Source organism: Gallus gallus, chromosome 4 (genome assembly GCF_016699485.2).
Source record: "Gallus gallus isolate bGalGal1 chromosome 4, bGalGal1.mat.broiler.GRCg7b, whole genome shotgun sequence".
Lineage (NCBI taxonomy): Eukaryota > Metazoa > Chordata > Aves > Galliformes > Phasianidae > Gallus > Gallus gallus.
The window spans coordinates 64,825,471-64,841,453 of record NC_052535.1 but is presented as its reverse complement, the minus strand read 5'-3'; the positions used below and the strand labels follow the sequence as shown (position 1 = coordinate 64,841,453).

General features: G+C 46.5%; 1 protein-coding gene across 1 annotated transcript in view; it reads left to right on the top strand.

The window, feature by feature from the left end:
• The first annotated feature begins 1,609 nt into the window (after positions 1–1,609).
• KIT (KIT proto-oncogene, receptor tyrosine kinase) overlaps positions 1,610–15,983 on the top strand; it is a 52,050-nt gene continuing 37,676 nt past the window's right edge. The window contains 1 exon segment of the mRNA NM_204361.1: positions 1,610–1,677. Within this exon segment, the coding sequence (NP_989692.1) occupies positions 1,611–1,677 (67 nt within the window). The 5' untranslated portion in view covers position 1,610.

Genomic DNA, 15,983 nt, shown 5'->3' with positions numbered 1-15,983 from the left:
TTATATATATATGTGTGTGTGTGTGTGTATATACCTTTCTTTTCCTTCTACAAAAAGAAACCTGGGAAATCTGGAGAGCACTAACATTTTAAGTATTTTGGCCATTCTGTTTTCACTGCTCATTATTAATTTGATGAGGCAAGCACCTGGTGGGAAAGATGAGTTTGAAATGAGGTTTGATTTTGAAACTGTCAGAGTGCTAACAAAAATGCACTCCGTTTTGCAGCAAGGGAAGGATTCACCCATCAAAAGAGACTGCTGTCAGAGATGAAAGAGAGCAAAGAAATGGAGAGAGCCATTTTAAACATATAAGACAAGACTTTCATCTAATGGGGGACCATATGGGACTATGCTATTAACCTTGAAAAAAATTTGACAATAGTGAAAAAGGAAAGAAGTTGAAGAGAAACAACACAAAAAAAAAAGAAGGAATAATTTACCTTCAATAACTTTTCTGATCTGTATTGCCACGTTTCACAACATCTACATCTATGTTTTTCCATGGGTAAAGGCTGTGTCATGTGTCCGCCCCATCTTTCTGTATGCTGGGAGCTGCTGTTAGGAGGTGTGACAGCCTGCGTGATCCATCCCCACTTGTGTTTGCACATCTGGGCAGCGCACACCTGGGCAGCGCACACCACATGTGTGGCACTGACGGACACAGCAGAGCCAAGGCACACGTTGCTGCAGTTTGTACGCTTTCTGCCTGCAGAGCTCTGCCTCTCTAGCTGCATCTGCCAGCGCTCCGGGATCCTCCCTGTCAGTTGTCTCACCCGTACTTAAAAAAACTCCCTCTGCGGGATTCCACCACCTCCTCTGCTCAACGCATTTGTAGGCTAAATTCTCCCTACTCTTTGCGAGTGCTTTCCTAACATTTAAGCTATTCCTTTTTCTTTTTTTGCTGAGAACTAAATGGATTACTTTTATCTTGCCCTTGAGGGACGTGAAAAACAATTGCTCGCGATCCTCTCTCTAAGAACCTTTTCCACGTTTAAGCTCCCTGTCAGCTTTCTCTTTTCCATACCAGTTCTTTCCATCTTTCCTTTTGTGTCACAGGACATGCCCTGCATCTCACTTCTATACTCTGCCCGATCCGTAGCGCCGGGTCAGCCCCAGGCGGGTCCAGTTCGCGATCCGGGCCGGGCAGAAGCGCCGTTTGGTGCTCACACGTCCACCGAGGCTCCGAGTGCGACACAAACGGCTTTGCGCCCACCCTTTGGGGGATGCTTCCTTCTCCCCCAGCCCTGCGCCCATCCCCACGCACCACGAAGCCTTCTCCCTTCTTTAAATATGTTTTTATTTGGGTGCGTGGGTGTGAGCGCGGGCGGTTGGGGGGGAGGTAGGGTTAGGCTCGTTCTTTTCACCGCCCCCCCCCCCCCCGCATGCTCCGCTCGCCATCCCCTCGGGGGGCAGCTCCTCACCTGCGCCCATCCCGGCGCGGCGGGGCGGGGGCCGCTCGGCGCGGCGCGGCGCGGGGCGGGAGGCGGAGGCGGGGCCGTTGGTGGCGGCGGGGCCGGCAGTACTCCGCAGCCTCCCGCGGGGTTCGGGCATCTCTGCGCGCCGGGTGGTGCGAGAGGCAGCCGCGGCGCGGCGGGCTCGGGGGGGGCGGCATGGAGGGCGCGCACCTCGCCTGGGAGCTGGCGCACGCCGTGCTGCTGCTGAGCCTCATCCCCGCAGGTGGGAGCCGCGGGCGGGCGCGGGGCAGCGGGGTCGGGGGAGGCTGCAGGGGGCAGCGGCGGGCCGGGGGGAGGCAGCCGGTTTGACTGTATGCCCCGCGAGAAAAAAAGAAAGGAAAAAAAAAAGAAAAAAAAAGAAAGTCCTTTGTTTGTACGGCGCGGGGCTGGGAGGGGGGCCGGGAAGGTGCACACCCTCAGCTCTCCGAGCCGGGCTGTTTTGACAATAAACTATCTCTTAATCGGTACAAAATGTCCCCGTAGTGAAGTGCTGCTGGAACAATAGGCGGGGGGCGGCCGCCGCCGTCAGGTGTCCGCGCTGCCCGGCGGGGCCGAAGCGTGCCCGGGGCTGCGGGGGGGACGCGGGCTCAGCCCCGGCTCGGAGCGGAGCCGCGTCGCTTCAGCACCGCCGCCTCCGGGAGAAGGGCTCCCCGCCCCTCCAGGGGCACTGCGGACAAAAAGTTTGGTGCGTCGGGTGATGGAACCGGGGTTTCCCTTCCCTGCAGCTGGAGGAGTTTCCCGCTCCTGAGTTCATTAAATGCGGCGCGGGGCTGCGGCGCTGGACGGGTTCGCACATGGGCTTTTGGAGCGGCCGCGCCGCCGGTGGCACAGTGGCGCCCGAGGAGCGCACGCAGCGCGTCAGAGCGGAGGGCGCGCAAGGTGTGTTTCTGTGCCGTGAGCTCAGCGAGAGCTGAGGAGGTGCGGAGGGATGCCGGGCGCCGGGACCGCTCCGGCCACGCTGCAGAGCTCAGCGCCGGGAGCCGACAGCGGCCGGCTTCGGTGTGAGCGCTTTGCCTGGGACGTGAGGCAGTCGCGGAGCTATCAGCGTTTCTGTGACTATTTTGTTCGGGTAATGTTTCTGTTTTGCTCCCCTTTGTTTGTTGATGCTCGCAGCCACAGCGTGATTGCTGACGGTTTGGGCTTTCCTGTTCAGAGTACCCACATGCAACTGCAACATGCCGTGTGCGGCCACAGCGAAGGAAACACCCATCAGCGGGCTATTCCGTGGCATTTCTCTCTGGAATGTGCTGCATTCATTCATTAATACCCACCAACTTTCCTTACTTCAAGTACTTCTAGCTTGCGCATGAAGGTTTCCCTTCCTCTCCTAGTTGCCAGCTGGAAGGAACACTTGGGCAGCTGTCAGTGTCCTGGAAGTCATGGGGTACGCAGGGGTAAGGAGGGACCTTCCTCTCCATCCTTCCTCTGGTTCTGGGTCAGATGTGTACCTGTGGAAGATGTGCCACCTCGCAGCCACATCAGATGAAGTGGTGTAGACAAAAAATACACGGTGCTGCAGGTGGAGGGACTTGCAGAAGACAAGTAGGTGCGTGTGACACCTGTTTATCACACAGGTGTAGGATACGAGGGCTAGCTTTGAGCTGCAGGAAGCATCACAGCGGATGCTTGTGTCCTGTTGGGGACACCAGAGGTGACAGGCAGGGCAGAGCTGTGGGACTGCTCCTGTGTGTCCTTGCAGACACTTGGACTGGGTGAGCTCTCTCTGTCCTGTTGTTTACTCATATGCAAACTTATAATAAGTATCTTTTTTTGGCTTTTAGTCAAGAGCTTCTTCCTTTGGTTGCAGATAGGAAAGGAGGATGTAGAAAACAAAGCTTTAAGTAACTTCTCAGAGAGTAAACCATTCATCTCTTCTGTCCACAGCTCCTTCCTATTTTTTGCTTTCCTTGCGTGTGCTTCCACCTTTGCTTCCATTTGGGGATGCAGTTTTCTGAAATGATCTTTTCTGTGTTCCTCTCCTGTCCCCTCAGGGCTCTCCCTGTCCCCAGTGCTCCTCCAGGGGCTGTGCGGTGTTTCCACCCGATGGCCGTGGAAGGCTGGGCAGGGTTCCTTTCAGCATCCATCAATCTCCCTTTTTTGCAGTCAGCTGCAGAGTAGCAGGAGGCTCTCTCTGTGCCCAGAGGGAAGAATGTCTGTTTCCATAATGCTTCCCATACCTGGCAGCTGGGAGGGAGGAGGACTGATGGAGGAGGATGAAGCCTGGTGCAGGTTCTGATTGCTGTCGCTCGGTCACTGCCCTGACCCCCTCAGACCATCCAAATATCCTGTCCTCCCCACTCCCCCATTTCTTTCTTCCTCCCTCTCTCTCCTGCACGTAAATGTGGCCTAAGGCCACTGCCAAGAGCAGAATGGCAATTTCAAGGATTGCTCAATGCTTGACTCTTTTCCTTCCATTACAACCAGGAACCTTCTCCAAGCAAGTGCCTAACTGATCTTCTCTTAAGGCTTCGTAACAAAGTGTGTTAAATTTAGCAAGGATTGAGGCACGCATTTGCATCCAGTCGAAGTACCATTCTCAGGGACTGAAGGCATTCCCTGTGCTGTGTTTGAAGGTAGAGCCTCTTGCTGCCAGATGTGCGCAGCTGTGCGGTGTTTGGGTAGTGCTGGCTCACCGCGGGCTTTCCACCAGAAACTGATTGATTGTTGCCTTCTGGAACAACAGCGCAGCTTTGCAGGTGTGGATCGGGTGAAGGATCCTGACTCACCTCCAGCAGGGACATACTGCACCAGGACACAGGTGGAATCATAGAGGATATGTCTTAAGCACATGTAAACAGCAGCCAGTGGCAGAGGATGGGACAGATCTCAGAAGAACCTCCGAGTCACAGGCAGGAGTTTCTCATAGTTACAGCTTGCCCTTCTCTGTGTATTGTGAGAGGCTCTGATGATACCTCTGTGTTCTCTGCATTTCAGCCTGCTGTACTCTTAAATGCTTTGTTAGTGCACGCTATTACAGAGATTTCTAAGGCATAGCTGTGGTTGTTGAGCTACATACCAAATATTGTGCGCTTGTAGTTTGAAGGAAAGCTTCTTTCCAGCCTGAACTCTCAGTGGATAGTGGTGTAATCTGAAGGCAAGGAATAACAGATTCTGGATGAAACAAGTACTGCACAGTACCAAATTGTTCCGACAACATATATGTTTATCTACAATACATGACAACTGATCTAATCTGATAGCAGTCTTGTAGACAGTAATTGCTCAAGGTTAAGGCACTTTTCAGCTGTTTTCTCTCTGTGCTCATGAAGATGAATGCCTCAGCAGAGATCAAGCGCTGCACATTGTCTTGCTCTACGTATGTGACACGCATTACTTTACAGATGTTGTTTTCTTTTTGGTGTAGTACAAACATCTTCCAGGATTTTGACTCATTTCCTTAAGTCTCTTTCAGCTGTTCAAAGAATGGCTGGAGGAAATGAGGTCTAATGCCCTAATGCATTGCATTTACTGTAAGAACCCTCTCCGTTTAAGTATAAAATGTTGTCTTTTTGTAATTTCTTAATGCCCTTCTGAATATTCCTCTGCACAGGAAAAACACTGTGCTTGTTTCTGACCTTCAGAAAATCAGTGCCTGCTGTTGAGTCTGTGGCCTTAGAGCCTAAGGTGTTTGCTGTATGTTACGTGAAAGAGGAGATCAGATGCTAAAGGCCAAGCTTATTAGAAAGTGGTGATCCATCTTCAGTATGCTGCGTCTTTGGGACATTTATTAAAGCAAGTCTGAAGAGAATGCACATACACAAGAAGAACTTGAGCACCAAATTTTCTTCTTCCGTGTTACCTTACTGCAGAAGTGTTGTGCTTTGGTTTTTTTTCGGCGAGTTTTAGGAAACAAGAAGAGGTCGTCCAAAAGGTGCCTGACCCTCCGTAACAGTGCAGCCTGCAAACAGGCACAAACGAGCCCAGTTTTAGACATGTGAGCGCTCCTGCTGGCTTGTTGCCAGGCACGATGGCAGCTGAAGTGCATTGTTTGTCCACTGGCCAAGATTGCTGCAGTTAGTGATAAAGGCACAAGAGGAGTGTAAACATCTGTGTTTGAAGGGAGAAAGCGACTCCTGTTTTCTAGGCTATTCCAATTAGAAAGCACGGTAACTGTTAATCTCTCGCCGGATTTACTCGTGAGGATTGCATTGATTTATTCTGTAAACATAGGTTTTCAGATATACTTTTAAATGGATTTTTAATGTTCATTTTAATGTCACAACAGAATTGTTTTGTAGAGCACGTAGGGCCCTTGGTTTTGTTGTCTTTTACGGAAAAGAGGCACACAAATAACAGATGAGTTTCTAACATTGCTAACATAGAATCATAGAATGGCCTGGGTTGAAAAGGACCACAATGATCATCGAGTTTCAGCCCCCCCCGTGCAGTTGCCAACCACCAGACCAGGCTGCCCAGAGAACATGCCATGCAACTCCAGGGCTGCTCTGTACAGATCCTTCCTGGAGACCGTAACTAAAATAAAGCATCATCTAGTAGTGTTATCAGCGACAGGGAGTTTTGTCACTGGGGGGCTGACAACATTAAAAGTCTATGATTTGATATGTCATCTGACAGCTGAGTCCCTAATCATGTAATACAATCATTAAATATCTGATCGGGGGGGGGGGGGAACTCGCAAGTCAGCTAGGCACTGACAGCTGTAAATCTCAGTGATAAAGAGGATGCATGGGCTGATTTAAAGTAAGAAGTTGGGTAGACAGACATAACACATATCTTGTAGGTTCCTTGGAACCTGACAAATGTCAGGTTAGCCTTATATATCCTTTCTTTTCCCATCTGTCATTGACTTATGCCAAGAGTGCTCCTCCACTCACGCTGGGTGACTGCACTTCATGTCATGGAGTGGACTTGCAGGAAAAGCTTTGTGCACAGCCACTCTGGAAGAAGAAATTGAACTATCAGAGTAGGAAAGACACTTTGCAAATATCCCTGTCGTGCAGAGCCTGCATGTTTGGGAGGGGGAGAAGCAGTCTGGGTAAGTTGCGGGATAAGTCAGCACTGTGGGCATTCACATACCTAGGCCATTCAGAACTAAGGCTCCTCCTGAACGGCGTCGTGAGGTTGAAAGCTAGCACTTGGCTCTCTTAATCTGTTTCTTTGTTCAGGATTTAATGGGTGCACCGACTTCACGGATGGAAGCCTTTGTCTTCAGCCCTCAGGACTGGAAACTTCATTCTTTGCTAGATAAACTCTGTGCATTACATCACATTAACCTAACTCCAGCAGTTGGGTTTCTAAGAAACGGAGAGAACGTACTAGAAGTCCCCGCAGAGCTATAAGGGTGAGGCTGGAGGGGCTGCAGAGATCATCTGGTCATCCCTGCTCTTTGCTGGGCGCAGATATGGTACATCTTGCCAGGCAGGCTCCAGCCTCACATGCTCTAAGAGAAGCTTGTGGTACAGATTTTCCCACCTGTTTTTGCTGCTGCTTAAATAATTGTTGAAGTTCAGAGCTTTTCTTCTGTCTAACCTCTCCTTCCTTGCTGTTGCTTAATTCCTTTTTTTCTTTTTGTGGTGTTCTGGTGGACACTGAACTGCTCATCGCCTTCCTTTGGATAACAGCGTTTTACGTTTTGACAACTGATATCACTTCTTTGATTCTTCTACAGTAATCAAGTCCAGCTCCTTTAGTATCTTTTTCTTCAGCTTCTTTTCTTTTGGTAAATCTTCTGTAGCCCATCCTCCCCCTGCTGTCCTCAGCCTTCTCTAACTTGCTTGCATGTCCCCCATAGAGGATGTGTGAAGTCAGGGTCTGATGCCAGATGAGCCATGTAGTGCTTCCAGGTTTAACGAGGTGGTTACCTCCCCTGTAGCGTGCTGCCATTTGATTCAAGGCGTTGTAAAGCGGATTTTAATCATGATTGAAATCAGCCAACAGTAAGCCTCGTTTTAACTATTCTGCATTTGTACTTAATCATTTTGTAAAGAAAGGTTTAACCTCCTTTATTACCACTGAGAGAGTTTTAATTAAATATTGCCTTTGCGCTTAATGTTATACTCAGTTTGATTAATCACTGTGCGTGTATTTAAGCAATTATGTAGCTTGTTGTATACACACTTATTCTGATTCTTCACGTGTATGTTTTAGTATGAAGACAGAAAGTGTTGACATTTCTTATGTATTAGATAATTGATTTTTTCCTTACGATTTGCATTGATTACAATGGAGGAGAACAGGATTCTGAAATGTTCTTCTGTTGAGATAAATAGCAGCACTTAGAAGGCAGCCAATTCTGAAGAACAAACTCATTGAGAAATGTTTTGCAATGAAGAATTAATGTCTGAAAGCCCTGTCTGTACTCAAAACTGGCGGTCCCTCATCACTACCCTGCAAAAATTTCAAAACTAGTCGATCTCATCCTTTTTATACTTAGAGTGGAAATGGGAAGAAGCATTCATGTTTATTTTTCAGCAGCTCATCCATGAATGGACGAGTTGCTTAATTGAGTTGTACTGCATGAACCGAAGTAAGGAAAATAGTTTCTCTGCACCTGCTAGGAAACTCCGGATGCCAAAGGCTGCTTGGTTTGTCACTGCAGCACAACCTGCCTGGAGGTGCTCAGCTGCTGGCTCCCATCAGTTCAGTTGTCTGATTGATTATCTTTAAAGTGTCGGTGACAAATGTAAAGCTCGAGTAATATTTTTGCCTTTATTTATTTTTTAATAGAAGGCGTAAGTTGTAGCTTATAGATTCAACATTTGTTTTGAATCTTTTTGACTTGAAGAGGAAAATACGCACTACAAAATGCTGCGCTGTCATTCTTTAATGGAGTATTAAAATACATATGCATTGTAATGTGCTGATTCTGATGGAAATGAGTCTGTCTGCCTTAGAACTGTAGATGCTCCTCTGCACTAGCAGCTGGTGCTAATGCCTTCTATTTCTGCTTCTCGGTGACTGCCCAGTTCTTTCCATTACTTTTGCTGCTCTGCTCTCTGTTTGCTGTTTTATACGGCACGGAAGTGCTTTCTGGGCCTGGATGAGCATAACTTTTTAACTTTGAAAAGGAATCACATTATCTTCAACAAAATAAAAGCTTCCTTCCAGCAGTGTTCATAGTAGCACAAGCTGTTGAAGTTTCCTATTCCATAGCACGTCTGACTTCCAGGTATTATATATGAAACTACTGATTAAGCAGTAATGCTAATGCCATCATACCTAGGAGTTGGGGTGTGCAGCACAGTTGAAGAGGTCAGATTGAAGGAGCAGAAGTAAACTCGGTTTTACTGTTCTCCTCCCATAAACTAAATGCCATCAAAAAAGATGTCGAAATGGGATTCCCTGCTTAAGCAGGTGCTCAGACCATACTCACAGCAGGGTTCTGTTTTGTCCATCAATCTCTTCAAGAGTAGGAAGGAGGACAGCTTCTTCAGTAAGTACCTACCCATGTGTATGCCACATGTGCAGTTTGTGGTAGGGCTGCGTTAATAACTAGGAAAGAAAGTACAAATCACAGGCAAGATATATGTAGGACTTCTGCTGACGTTGGAGATAAAGTTAAATGGCTGAGTTATGTATCTCCTTGCCAGAAGAAGACTTGAGAAATGAAACTGGGTTGTCAGAAATATATCCTAATCTCTGTATTCAAGGCACTTCCAAGACGTTGTCACTGACAGATCTCGCTGGGTGTCAGCGTGATTACCCAGGGCTGGATTAGTTCACCCTGGAGGTTCTGAAGAACCTGCCAAGGAATCAGAATCATTTGAGTTGGAAGGGACCCCTAAAGGTCATCCAGTCCAACGCCGATCCTCCCTTCCGAACTGCTGTATGTGTACATGAAAAATAGCTGTGCCTTTTCTGCAACATTTGGTGGACATGTTTATTAGTCTGAAATTCTTATTTATTGCTGTAATTTCTAGGAAAAAGTACTGAACTAAATATTTAGAGAAAGTAAAAAGCAGTGCTTCTCTTTGTGGTATTTAATGCGGTCCATCATAAGAACAATGATAACAGAATTATGCAATTATTGGTAAGTTTTCCTCCCTAGAGGCCTTATGTAGATGATTACCAGTGCACCTTTTAATGAAATTGCTACTATTTGATAAAATTTCTGCCAAGATTTGAAATAATTATAATTCTCATTGCCAAAAGTCTTACATCTCCTTCCCCAACTGAGCCTTTTCCAAATAGGCATTAGTTCAGATTGCAAAACGATTCGTTTTTCTCCAGTTTCTCATTTATCTCCATTAATACCACCTTTTCGATGGATTTCAGAAAACACACTCTCAGACCCATGTTTTTCATTACAAGGAACATTCATTCGAAATGGAAGTTGAAAGATACTGCACCTTTTAATGTAAATGTCAGCAAAAAGAAGTGAGAAGGAAAAGCTATTAAAGAAATAGGCTGGATGAGTGACAGCTGCAGTTTGAATACCCTGTGCATTAGTGCACTTCTTGATTCCTGTTAATTGTTCTCTATACGTACTTTATAATTTGTTTATTTATGTATCTAACAGCTGCAAAAGTGTAGGAACAGCTGTTTAATAAGTAATTTTGGAAATCAGAGGGGTAAGAGGAAATACTTCTGTAGAAGTAAGAATCAGTCTAAGTGTAGTTTAAACCTCTGAGCTGACAAGTGTTGTGGCAAGCCATTACTCTTCTTTTTTCTGTAAATTCTACTTAAATGTGTGTACATACACATTTATTTATCTTTCCTCTGTAATTTTACTTTGAACAAGAATTAGCAGGTAGTCATTCTAAGCTCAGCCCATTCTTTTTGTTCAGAAAACTGAACTCTGGTTTTGTTCATGAGCGCATTGCCTGTAGCTTCCTCCTGCCGTAGGAAGTTTGGCTGCAGGAGGCCGTAGAGTGTCAGAATAGGTCGTTGCCCATAGTGTGGCAACATGAGTGACCAGATTGCTGTAGCGCATATGGTTCCCTCACAGAAAGAAAAAGGCCCAAACCCATGACTTCTCAGAAAAAAACTATTCAGGCATTGTCATTCACAGCTATGGGAAGGAGCTTGGTGTTTGGTGCTGCTGTGGCTTTTCAGTATGTCTGCTGAACTAGAGTTATGTTTAGCTTCGTGTCTGTCTTTACAAAGTGCCTTTTTTGACTGCATTAGCAGAGTAAGTCATGTCAGTCAGAAAGGGCGCGCTGCTTGGTGTCCTTTTCACATGTCTTGAGTTGCCTTGCTCCAGCAAGGAAAACAAAGCTGGGGAAGAGGAAGGTTCATCTCCTGCCTCTGGAAGGTGCAGGTACTTCCTCTGCCTCAGGCAAGCTATGCATTAGCTTCTAAACCAACTCTTGCACGTTCGTGTTGTGAGTCATGTGCAACACTTGGTCTGCTCAGACTGCTTCTGAAATGAGAAAGCCAAGTGTAGTTAGGTGCATTTGCTAATTGCTGACCCTACAGCAGGACCTGCTGGCTTCTACCCACTTGCACTTGTCCTGCCTGAAGCTCTGGTGAATGTTTCTCTCAGAGATTGGGATCTGCAGGGGCTAGGGGGTGAACTGGCTTTGTCTTCTTCCCTGCCATGTGTTGCCACCTGGCCCCATGCTTGCTGTTTCTGCTTAACTGTGTGTCATTCAGAAGGCAGGTGACCTCTATTTGCCTGTAGCTGGGTGTCTTCTCAGCTGTCTGAGCTGTTCTCAATGCTTTTATTTGACCTATGGAGCACCTGCACAGGGCATGAGATATTTGGGGATGCAGATCTATGTAAGAGCAATACCAAGACACAGAGCAGACACTTTGGCAGGGTGTTCCCCAGCCCAGGCCCCACTGTTCCTGTGGTTCCTCACACTCCCGCCTCCATAGATGATAAAGACAACCTTTGTTCTAGGCTCCATCCATTTCCTCTCTGGAGTTTGCCTTGGGTGAAATTGGCTGGCTCCACACTTGCTCTTTGTGTTGGGAGATAGCCATTTCTCTGTCATGCTGCCTGTAGAAGTCTTTTTTGGCGGCTGCTTTGAGCACTAGAGAGGTGAGCTCCCAACTCCTGCCCTCTCCAGTGCTTCACTGCTGCTCCCTTCCCCCTGGGGTGAAGGGCTTGGGGCAGTGGGAACGCTGTGTGAGGAGGTAGTGATTGCCCTCATGCAGCTGGGTAAACATCAAAGTCCCCACTCATACTCTCCTCTGCTTTTCTGCTTCTTAACTAGGAGCCTCAGATGATCCAAAGCTTCAGTGGGTATTCCCACACTGGAAATGTGGAGTATTCAAGAGAATTCGGTGGTCTGCAGATGGCACTGAGTCTGTCAGATGGATTATAAACAAAACACTTGGGTCTGCAGGGCAGTTTAATCAGTCTGGACCCTAAAATACATGCTTGGTGACTGTTAAGTTAGCTTTCAGTCTCCAAGATGAAGATGGGGCAGGTCAGCATTTCTGTCAGCTGGGAGCTGTGTTCACATATGCTGAGGTTCATATATACATGCAGGGAACAGTCACGTCTTTGGTCTTTTTTGATCTATGTCTTTGAGGACACTAGTCTGGGTCTTGGCATGGGTGGTTTCTTCTGCAAAGAGGCCATACTGCTGGCCTTGTTTTCCCCCGCAGCATAGCTGCAGTGGTGTGTGGTGTAGCTTTCAGATCAAATCATTGAAAATTGACATTTGCTGTTGCTAAACTTTACATCTAGCATAAGGGAGATTGTCTGTTTAGTGAAGCGGAACAAAACAAGTAAGCATATGATAGTATCTCTTCTTTGAAAAATCTGGGAGATTTATATACACCAGAGTAAACTAAATTTGCTTAGTGTGATTAACATGTAAGTTTTACACTTTGGTGTCTTTGGGGCATAAAATGGAAGGACAAAAAAAAATCTAATTGAAAAGGTCTTAAATTCAGCTTCACAACAGCAGGCGTCAGGAGCGGAGCAGCTCTCACAAATAAGAAACAGAGTTGGGACAGCAGTACTCTTCAGTTAGACCAACCGGTACTGCATAGAAAAAACGGACAGGCTTGTCTGTGACTTCTGCATGTGAGTTTGAGTTGCTTTTGCTTCAGCTTGTCTTTAAGACCTGCAGGAGACTTGTGTGTCTGAAAACACGCTCATTGTTCCAGCAGCACTGGGCATGCTGAAAGAGGATATTACCTCTCTGCAAGCCATGCCTTGCTGATATCCCTTGACCACTGCATCTTCGACAGTGCTACTACTTTAACTGATAAAGGCTATCTCTTGTTTCTGCTCTCTTGTGTTGTTGCAGATGAGAAACTGAAAAATGCGGTGAGTGAGGTCTGTGCGATATCCCTTGAAACAAAGTCAGTGCCCAGAATGATCAGGCAGCAAAAGGGAGTAGTGTAATTGCATCCAGGCTCTGCAATCTTACACAGAAGTCACTTTGTCCTTGAAGTTTAGATCCTCAGTGTGTTTGTCATGCAGAAACGTTAACTGGCACAGAAGTGAGGGCATTGTGTTCGCTGGGTGATATTTGTACAACGTATGGGACGACCGGTGACTGTAGAGGTTGTGGAGTGCCACGTGGGGAAGAGGCAGAAGGCTAAGCGCCCCTGTGCCCTTGCAGTGCCTTCAGACCTGGGAAAGGCTGGGAGAAAGAATCTGCTCATGTGGGGTACCAATGAAGACACTGACGGGTCACTGCCTGTGTCCTGGGTTTGGCAGATAGGATGAGATGGGACAGAGGTGGCAGGGGGGACCTGCCATCTCTAGTTTCCTTTGTGTCAAAGAAGCTCTGAGGGGTAGATACGGAGGGTTGGGAACAGAGGACCTCAAGCTAGTCCATGCCTTGGCACACACTGTGGTGGTGACTGGGACAGCTTGGTCCATGCAGGGCCACCACGAGCCCAGGGAGACTGGCTGAGTCCCCAGGTCAGTGTGGGGACTCCTTAGCTAACAACCATCATGGCAATAGAAACGTAAAGAGAGATCCCTACAGCTAGGTGTTGATAAGTGGTGGCTGTACTGTGAAGCTGTGTTGTGCCCAAGTCTTGGAAGGTGTTGGAGACAAATGTAATGTGGAATGAAGTGGGACAAGGCATGTTTGGTGGTTTGTTTTGTTTTTTTTTTTTTTGTTTTTTTTTTTTCTTATTTGTTTTGGGTTTTTTTGCTCTGAAGGCAATCTGTTGTGTTGTAGAGATACCACAAGCTTCTTGTTCTTTTTAATGTTTAGATTAGAGTTGAAAAAGGAAGCAGGGACTAAGCTACTGGCCTAAGGTTATGGTTGAGCTGGGAATAAAATCCACATTGCCTGACTTTTCATCCTATCCCATGGCAGTCCTATGTCCTTTGTTTGCTCAGCAGCTGGAGACAATCTCCAGTCACTTACGAGCGTGATGGAGTTGTGCACCTGATGTGCCTTTCCCTGCTAGAGCAGTGGTGTGGCTGAGGCCAAGAAAGCTCCCACATAAGCCACTTTTTTCCAGGATGGTACACTCCTTAGCCAAAGCTTATTTGTTTGCACATCCCTTAATTGTTACAGGAGCATTCTGCTGTCCTTAATCATATCCCTGCAATTTGACCTGAATTTCCTATCAGTGTTATCTAGAGCTGTTCATTTTCTAACTCCTCCAGCCTGGTTTTCCAGATGTTCTTTCTGTATGCCAAAGTCTCTAGTGCTGTACACCCCCTCGTTCCTCATTCTCCCTCCCTTTTTAGGACTTAGGAAGCTTCTTGTAATATATTCATATATTCTGCTTCTTTTTTTCAGTTGCACAGCCTGGTTCACAAGCGATCCCAGCATTGTCGTTTTCAACTCAAATTTGTTAGTTTACAAAAAGAAGCTAGGATAATAGAAGTGACATTTTCTAGCTGTAGGACACAGATTTTAGAACATCCAAAATGAGTCTTGGGCTGTCCAACTCTGAGTTCTGTGATTTATTTTATGGGTAATTATTTTTACTTTGTAAATTATTAAGTATTTGCTAGCATATTATAATTACCTGCTGGTTGCCTGTAAGGACAACTCCAGATGACCATCCAGAGCTCCTCTGTGGTATTCTGGCTGTGCAGCACATGGGAAGGGTTGTATGTTTCATGGTGGGACCATGGCCAACAGTACAGTCATTTGCTCCCCCTAGCCCATAGGAGCCATGGGGGTAGGGGGCAGAATGCCTAGCTTCTTCTTGTCCTGCAGGGTCCCTGTGGTAAGGTGGGCTTTTCTGAGGCTGGGGCACTCAGGTGAATAGTGGGATTGTAGTTCATGTCCTGTTCCAAGATATAAGAAGGTAAGAAGAGAGTGAAGGCATGCTGCCAGGATACATCCTCACTCTGTATCTTCCCCACACCAGGAAGTCTTCAGCTGAAACATAGCTGTGAGTTCCTTTATCCTAATGCTCAGAGAGCTGGCAGTCCCACCGGTGAGTGGCAGTCGTGTTTCTTCCTTGGGTGATCATGGAGCCCCAGAAGGACAGCAGACTCCCTATCTCATCCCCAGCATATAGACTGCAACAGACTCAGTTCCCAAGTTATCAGTGTTACCATCATGGTTATATGTTTATAATTGGTGTTACTGGAGTGCAGAAGAACAACAGTGAGCCTGAAGAGCACCCTCATGCTTCAGGTGCGGTGCAAGTGGAGCAGTCTTAGACTGAGGCATTAGCAATCTGAGAAAGATCAAGAAATGGCAGATGGACATCTGTTCTGGGGATTAATACGTTGGATTACAAGTTGCTGGTTAAACTCCCAGATTTCTGCTACTTAATTATTCCTCCAAACGGAAGATACAAAGTCATTCCCATCTTTCCAAGCACCTCTTTAATTCTCTTTTAACCATGGTCAATATTTAGGAACATAACACTAAACGCATCTAACGGTCCTTCCTTTTGCCACCTTGTGTTCTTAGCGCTGCTGTATTTGCTTTTTTTTGAAGATACCTTGTTTTTGGAAGGTGACAGAAAACTTTGGACCCTGGAAATTTTTTGCAGAAGGCGTTAGTTAAATTTGTAAATTGTTTTGCGGAGGCTGCATAAAAGAACCCATAAAAGATTGTCTTGAAATGTGCGTGGTGGCTTCAACTGAAATACCACGACTTTTGTTCTGGGATGCCACAATGTGCTTATTCTGTTTTTTCCTTTCTTTCCCCAGTTCCAGTGTGTAGTGTATTTCTTGTGCCCCCAGGCAGATTTATGCCTTGCTTTGTTGTTTACAACCTGTAAAAACTACCCACCAACTTGCTTAGATGGTCCTGGTAATACAAGTTAGAAAATTTGAACTCTTAACCTGAATGGTGATCAATGCTGAGGAAAAGAGTAGATAAAAGTAACAAATGTTACATGAAAGTATGAAATAATGTGTGGGGTTTTTTTAATCTTTCTGGCAAATATTATTTCTAGGATGCTTGTTTATATATTCAGTTGTGAGTTTGTGTAGAGGATTAGTGGACCTCGTGTGGAAAATTTCTGGTGATGCTGGAAAAACAGGCACTGATGGACTGCCTGCCTCTAGGGTTGTAAGTAAATACATAAATCAGAGGGAGGTGGGGAGAGAACAAGGTCTCCCCCCAAAGCCCAGACCACAAAGGAATTAGACTGTAGTGGTCTGACCTTCCTTTGTTTCCTCGGATTTGTCAGGAAGATTGGCAGTTACCTGAGCTGATCTCAATCGAGTAT